Source organism: Aphis gossypii, chromosome X (assembly GCF_020184175.1).
Source record: "Aphis gossypii isolate Hap1 chromosome X, ASM2018417v2, whole genome shotgun sequence".
Classification (NCBI taxonomy): domain Eukaryota; kingdom Metazoa; phylum Arthropoda; class Insecta; order Hemiptera; family Aphididae; genus Aphis; species Aphis gossypii.
Window position 1 is genome coordinate 23,346,917 of NC_065533.1, and position 8,125 is coordinate 23,355,041.

The window sequence follows — 8,125 nt, forward strand, 5'->3', positions numbered from 1 at the left end:
ACTCCGGGTCCGGACCCTCCCCTTGGCTCGTATTATTAATTATTATATTATAAATTAATAAATAAAACGCCACTTTGTTTTTTCTTGAAAAATGTCTGTATTAGCATTTAGCATTTATTTAATATTTAAAATAATAATACTAATTAAAAAATATATTGTTAATATAAACATGTATTTTTTATAAAAATTAAGATGGTTTATTTTGTTGGACCCCTCCCATGAAAAATTCCTGGTTGCGCCACTGGGACTGAGAATTCTGTTTTTCTTCATTAGTAAAAACATTTATTTTATTATTATTATTAAATTACAATCATACGTAAGTGTATTAAAATAATTTATAATGAACTTTTTTAAACATCGAGAATTCAGTGTTTTTTATTAGTCAGAATTTATTTAGTATTATTATATATATAAGACAATTGTACATTAATATAATATCAATACAATGTAATATATGGTATATTAAGTATTTAATTTAATTTGATTAGAAAGACACTTATACAAACATAAATGTTTATTTTACATAAGAATACAAAAGACATAATTATCTTAAATTGCTACTCCGCGATTAGTAAAATGTTCAAGTATCTACGACTTATACTTTTTGAATAATAACAAATATCAAAAATCGTTTGAGGCTAAACTGTTATTAACGCGGTTTTTGTAAAAATTTAAATTTCAAACACTCATAAAAATTTTTTATCTGAATCCGGTAGAGTTTTTTTACAGATATTTGAAGAAAAATGTATGGAGAACCTTGTACCAAATTTTCAAAACTTAGTTATAAAAGAAAAAAATTTTATGATTTTTCAACTTCAAAATTACTTGCAAATTTTCGCGTTTTCGACAGATTTCGTAAAAATTTGAACTAAAAACGCTTATAAAAAAAAATTGTGACTAACGATTTTTAATTTTTTTTTAGCTACATTAAAAACAACTCATAAGGAACCTTGTATTAAATTTTCAAAACTTTTTGGTCATCCAAAAATTTTTTATCGACACTTTAAAAAAAATTTCTCAAAAAAATCGAAAATTTCAGTGGTCTATAAATAACTCATAAAAAGTCAAAATTTTTTGAAAATTTAACTTTATACGGATACCACTGACATTAACAATTGGTGAAAATTTCAAGTATTTTCAGTGATTAGTTTTTGAATTACAACCATAAAAAAAAATCGATTTGGTCAAAAACTGGTTTTGAGTAAAAATTGCCGTTTTTCGTCATTTTTTTTTTTGTTTTTCTCGATTTTTTTGAAAACTGTTGGAAAATGTTAACTTTTTACCTCTATAATGCACCAAGGATATTCACTTTTACATCGGAAACCACCCCCATTGTTTGAAATTGGATCATTATTTCGACTAGTTATGCTGTACACAGACACAAAAAAAAACACACATCATTGTAAAATCAATACATTCATTACTTCGTTCAGAATCTAAAAAAAAAAGGTACCTCAATATGTAAAATTTAGTTGTAACTAAATTGAATAAATACAATTTAATGTACATTTCGAGACGAATCGACTAAAAAATTTAAAACCGATGAATATTTAAATCATCAAATAATTATATTGTGTTTCAAAATAATTAAAGTGTCACTAAAACTGAATCTATAATATAAAAATGATCACCAAATAATTTTGATTAACTGCTATAATACATACCTTGAAAGTTGGCATAAAACTTTCCCGAACTATTTTGTTGCCCTCTTTGCCATTCTTGATCTTTTTAAGCATTTCTGAGTATTTCATAACTCCCGCCTTCACTATGAACACATCTGGCCTAGTCCGTGGCTCGAGTCTTTTGCGCTCCTTTTTCTTCTTTTTCTGCATACTTTTACTCTTAACTGTTTCCCATTTTGCATTGTCCTCACAATATGGCGGATCTTGGGTAGATCCCGTATCTGTCTGAGGTGTTGATTCGCTGCATTCTTTTTTTTTTTTTGTCTTTCGCGGGGCGTCTGTCTGTGGTTGTTGTTGGTGCTCGTGCTGGTCTTCTTGTCTCGGGGGCGATTTCCTCTGGCGCTGCTGTTGCGGTTTTTCTGGTGATTTGTCCATCCTTTCGACTAGCTTTGCGATAGCTTCGCTCTGGGTTTTCATAATTTGACGGAGTCCCTCGATAGCAGCAGGTATCTCAAAACGGGAGCGGTCTGGGGAGGGAATCGAGTCTTCTAGAGCCGTCCCTGAGCTTGCAACCTTTGTTATATGGGAAACTGGGGGGTCCCTGCTCTGTTTGAGTGCCTCTATTCAAGGTGTTGGCAGATATTTTGCCCGTATGTCTGCCCCATTGTATCAGTCCTCTGACGGTGTTTGATAACTGTGCTATGAGAGTTTTTATCTCCCTCTTGGTGTTGGATGCGGCGGCGACTTCTTCATCCAGGTTCTTTGACGCGTTATAGGTCTGCTGGAGATACTTAAAGAAGCGTGCATTTGCTTCTTCCCTATTGACTTCGTGTTGGGTAGATTGGTTTGGGGTTGCAGAGGCCAACAACTTCTTCTCAAGAATCCGTTCCTTATCTCCTCCATGTTGGGCCTGGGTCCGTTGCGTGTCCGTAGATACGACTGTCTCAGCAGTTGCAATGCCAGATACGAGGGCCTGGCTGGACACCTCCGTAACTGGGTTCTGGATTGCCGATGACGACTTGTGGGACGATCCACTCCCACCCGCGGGCTCTGGGGTTTCCGAGGCCCCTGTAGCAGTAACATCATAATTGTTTGTTGTACTTGTCATCTTGGTTTTTGTTTGTGGCTTAGCCGCCACCGACGACGTCAGCCTCACGTCGTCTGTCCATTTTTCCGTCGATTTTCCAGATCTACCAGGACGCCGGAGGTAGATCGCTTCTCCAGTGTGGTTTACTGTTTTCCTTCAGAGTCCTTTTGTTGGTGGGTGCAGGTGGTTACCATACCTGCCATCGCCAACCGGTTAGGGTCAGAGGTGGCTCTGGAGGCTCCGGCCCCAACTAGTTTAAGTCAGGACCGGGGAGTTGGGAGCCTCTTGGCACTGACCGAGGTCAGTGAGCCCCCCCGCCACGTCATGGCGGGTCCCGTGGGGGGGACATATTGAGGTACCTAATCATATTAAATATCATTTTGTGAATCAAATTAGGAGACAGATATAATTTTTAAGAACAAATATTATTTAAGTTTGATCATCATTTATTTTTTATTATTTTACAAACATAATATTTTTTTTAATTAACAGATGCAAGGCCAAATATATCATAGATCAGGTTCACTATTACCAGTGTCAGATAGCAACTACAAATTCTTACAAATTTATTTTATGGGCAATTCAACACAAGAAATTGATATGCGTTGTGCAAACAACAATTTAGTAAAGAGGTATATTTTAGAACAATTACAAACTTTATTTCATGAACACAATCAATTGATTATATTGTTTAAAACTGCACTGGATATGATGCCATCTAATAATTACAAAATTGTAATCAAAGCTGATAAAACACCTGTGGGTCAACATGCAAGACGTTTTAATGACCAACAATTGATGAAGTTGCTATCGTTGTAGTTGGAGAAAACTTGGAATCCCGTGATATTGTTTTACATCATCGAAATGATCGATTACAACGTATAAATGAAACACACCGCTCATATGATGCACTACAATATCCCATTATATTTTGGCAAGGTGAAGATGGATATGATTTCTCAATAAATATGATAAATCCAATTACAGGTAATTAAAATATTAGGCAATAATATATCAGTAACCATATTATGTATTTTAATTTTATATTTCAATATTATAAAAACAAAATATATTTACAGGTTCTGAAACAAACAAAAAAGTCAGTTCAATGAACTATTATTCATACCGCCTAATGATTCGGGAAAATGAAGACAATCACATATTGAAATGTCGGCGATTATATCACAAATATGTTGTTGACATGTATGTTAAAATTGAAACGGAGAGATTAACATTCATCAGGTTGAATCAGACCAAACTCCGATCTGAAGAGTATATTCACCTTCGAGATGCGATTAATACTGATGGAAATGCACAGAATGTTGGTCGGATGATTATTCTTCCAGCAACATACATCGGAAGCCCTTGACATATGCACGAATATGCTCAAGATGCCATGTCGTATGTTCGTCATTATGGTACAGCAGATTTGTTCATCACATTTACATGCAATCCGCACTGGATAGAAATCAAGCAGGAGTTATTCCCTGGGCAATCACCCATTGATCGTCATGACATTACAGCCAGAGTCTTTAGACAAAAGTTGAAATCTTTAATGGATTTCATCGTGAAACATTATGTGTTTGGTGAGACACGCTGCTGGATGTATTCTGTGGAGTGGCAGAAACGAGGGTTGCCACATGCACACATTTTGATTTGGTTGGTTGAAAAGATAAGGCCAAATGAAGTTGATGCAGTGATATCAGCTGAAATACTTAATGTACAAGTAGATCCTGAATTGCACGAGGTTGTTATCAAAAACATGATACATGGTCCATGTGGAACTCTTAATCAAAATTCACCGTGTATGATGGATGGTAAATGTTCAAAACGATATCCACGGACGTTAATATCAGAAACAATTACTGGCAATGATGGTTATCCACTGTATCGTCGTCGATCAAGAGTAGACAATGGAAGAACAACAATTGTCAAATTAAATCAACAAGATATTGAAATAGATAATCGTTGGATTGTTCCATATTCACCAATTTTATCAAAGACGTTCAAAGCACACATAAATGTTGAATCTTCCATTCAGTGAAATCTATTAAATACATTTGCAAATATGTAACCAAATGGAGTGATATGGCTGTGATTGGAATTGGTGCAGAGAATTGCAATTATGAAGTTACCCAATACCAAATGGGCCGCTATGTTAGTAGTAATGAAGCAGTTTGGTGAATATTTTCTTTTCCTATTCATGAGAGACACCCTTCAGTTGTTCATTTAGCTGTGCATTTAGATAATGGACAAAAAGTGTATTTTGCAGCACAGAATGTAGTACAGAGAGCTGCTCAGCCACCTTCTACTACATTAACCAGTTTCTTTGAGACATGCCAAAACGATGATTTTGCACAAACATTGTTATATTCTGAAATGCCAAAATATTATACTTGGAATAAAACCTGAAGGAAATTTATAAGACGGAAACAAGGAAAACCAATTCCAGAATACCCAGATGTATATTCCACCGATGTGATTGGTCGAATTTATTCAGTACATCCCAGCAATGATGAATGTTTTTATTTACGACTGTTATTAGTCAATGTACGTGGCCCAACATCATTCCAACATTTACGAACTGTTGATAGTGAATTGTGTGGATCCTACAGAGAAGCCTGTCAACGTTTGCAATTGCTAGAAAATGACAATCATTGGGATCAAACTCTAAATGATGCTGTAATATCATCAAGTGCTCAACAAATACAAACATTGTTTTCTATAATCATATGTACATGCTACCCATCAAAGCCAATCGATTTGTGGATCAAGTACAAGGATTATATGTGTGATGATATTTTGTATCAAATACGGAATAGAATGGGAAATCTAAATATACAAATCAGTGAAGAAATTTATAACGAAGCATTGATTTCAATTAAGGACATGTGCTTGATGATGTCAAACAAACTATTAATTCAATTAGGCTTGATCGCGCCCAATCGTCCAATGCATGATGTTTTTAACCAAGAGTTGCACCGAGAAAAAATGTATGATCTCAACAATTCGAAAGAATTAATTCAAAAAAATCTTCCAGTTGAATGAACAACAGAAGTATGTATTTGATACTTTTATGAAAGTAACAAATGATGAAACTGGAGGGATATACTTCTTGGATGCACCTGGTGGTACAGGAAAAACTTTTTTTGATTTTATTAATATTAGCAACAATTCGTTCACAAAATAAAATTGCACTTGCACTCGCTTCCTCGGGAATCGCAGCAACTTTGCTTGAAGGTGGTAGAACAGCCCATTCAGCACTAAAATTGCCATTAAATATGCAAAGCAATGAAATTCAAAGCTGCAACATTTCGAAGAACTCAGCAATGGCAAAAGTTTTGCAGCAATGTCAATTGATTATTTGGGATGAATGCACGATGGCATATAAAAAAATGTTGGAGGCTTTAGACAGAACCTTAAAACATATACGGAGCAATCATTTGGTGGTGCAATGATTTTATTAGCAGGAGATTTTCGTCAAACATTGACAGTGATTCCACGATCAACGCCAGCTGATGAACTCAATGCATGTCTAAAATCCTCCAATTTGTGGAAACATGTCAAAATACTTCATTTAAGCAAGAATAAGCGTGTCGAGTTGCAAAACGATCAATCTGGAAACATATTCTCTAAACAACTCATTGACATTGGTAATGGCAAATTTCCTGTAGACATGTTGACTGGCTGCATTAACTTTCCTAGAAGTTTTTGTCAGTTAACTCGATCAAAAGATGAACTTATTCAAAAGGTGTTTCCAGATATTGCTCGAAATTACAGAGACCATGATTGGTTGAGCGAACGAGTTATATTGGCTGTTAAAAGCATAGATTTAAATGAATTAAATTTCAAAATTCAAGAACAAATTACAGGTGAATCGAGGATATATAAATCAATTGATTCGGCAACTAACCAAGATGATGTAGTCAACTATCCACTGGAATTTTTAAACTCGCTGGATTTACCAGGATTGCAACCTCACAATCTTCAACTAAAGGTTGGATCGGTAGTTATAATGTTGCGAAATATCAATCAACCGCGTCTGTGCAACGGCACACGGTTAGCGATAAAAAAATTACTGAACAACGTGATAGAAGCAACTATACTGAAAGGAAAGTATAAAGGAGAGGATGTTCTCATACCGTGCATCCCAATTATTCCGACTGATGTGCCATTTGAGTTTAAACGACTACAGTTTCCATTGCGGCTTGCTTTTGCTATGACCATAAACAAGTCCCAGGGGCAATCATTAAGTGTTTGTGGTATTAATTTGGAAAACTCATGTTTCTCACATGGTCAATTATTATATGTTGCCTGTTTCCGTGTTGGGAAACCATCAGATTTGTTTGTCTATGCACCAAGTGATCAAACAAAAAACATCGTATACCACAAAACGCTACAATGAAAATATAACTGATTTTTATTAATAATTATAATTGAAATGATTAACAATAAAGCAATTACTTACTAATAAATGCTTATATATGTTTTATTTAATTATTTTTTATTCACACCACCCTAACACCAGGGTGACGGTTCTGTTCAGGAGAATTTTTTGCCTCGAATATAACATGGGTAGGAAAAAAAATTGCAAAATTAAAAATCTAGAGTACGTAGACGGGGAGGTGATACACAAATATGTAATTATAGTTGGTATTTTTATTCATTGAAGAGGTACGATTTTTAACGGGCAACGAAAGTAGAATCAACGTACAGCCAAAACTACTGATTTTTTTGAATTTCGCAAGGAGCATAAAATCGACAGACATTTTGAGATTTACGATGGAAATTTTTGTTTATAGATGGTTGCTATTAGTTTCAATAATAATATGTCTGTCTGTCCTTTGTGTTTGTTGCCATGGAAAAAATCATGCCTAACCATCTATAGACAAAACTTTCCACCGTAAATTTCAAAATTTCTATTTGAGCACCTCCCGGGGTTGGGCCAATTACTTTTTAATTTAGCTTATCTTCTGCCTATAAATCTAATACATCTCAGTACCAAATTTCGTCGCAATTTGTCCTACTGTTTAGGAATACATAAAGAACAAACTAATAGACATACAGAAATCCAACGAATTTAACACACAATTTTAGACATATAAAAGGTAGGATTTTTAACGAGCTACGAAGTGCACGGTGTAACGAACATGGAATAGCATGTACCATGTCGTTATTAGTTACACGCTTACGACCAGCGACGTAGCGTGGCAAAATCGCGACGTACACCTACTAATAGATCAAAATATTGACAACAGAGCGCGTTATGTGGAGACGACCCATTAACTCCGATCGACAGGTCGTCATATTTTAAACTTTATATAATAATTTATATGTACATATAAATATGAATTAACGTATTATATATAAAAAACACATGTGTGCCAAAATATATATTTAATATCCAATCTGATAA

At 34.8% G+C, this 8,125-nt stretch overlaps 2 protein-coding genes across 2 annotated transcripts; both read left to right on the forward strand.

Annotated features, from left to right (window-relative positions):
* Positions 1-4,081: 4,081 nt before the first annotated feature.
* LOC126552437 (uncharacterized) lies at positions 4,082-4,753 on the forward strand. Its single transcript, XM_050207134.1, has one exon. The coding sequence runs from the start codon at positions 4,082-4,084 to the stop codon at positions 4,751-4,753; it is 672 nt and encodes a 223-aa protein (XP_050063091.1).
* Positions 4,754-6,163: 1,410 nt separating this feature from the next.
* LOC126552438 (ATP-dependent DNA helicase pif1-like) lies at positions 6,164-7,114 on the forward strand. The gene has a single exon (XM_050207135.1). It carries the CDS (start codon positions 6,164-6,166, stop codon positions 7,112-7,114), a length of 951 nt encoding a protein of 316 aa, XP_050063092.1.
* The last annotated feature ends 1,011 nt before the right edge of the window (positions 7,115-8,125 follow it).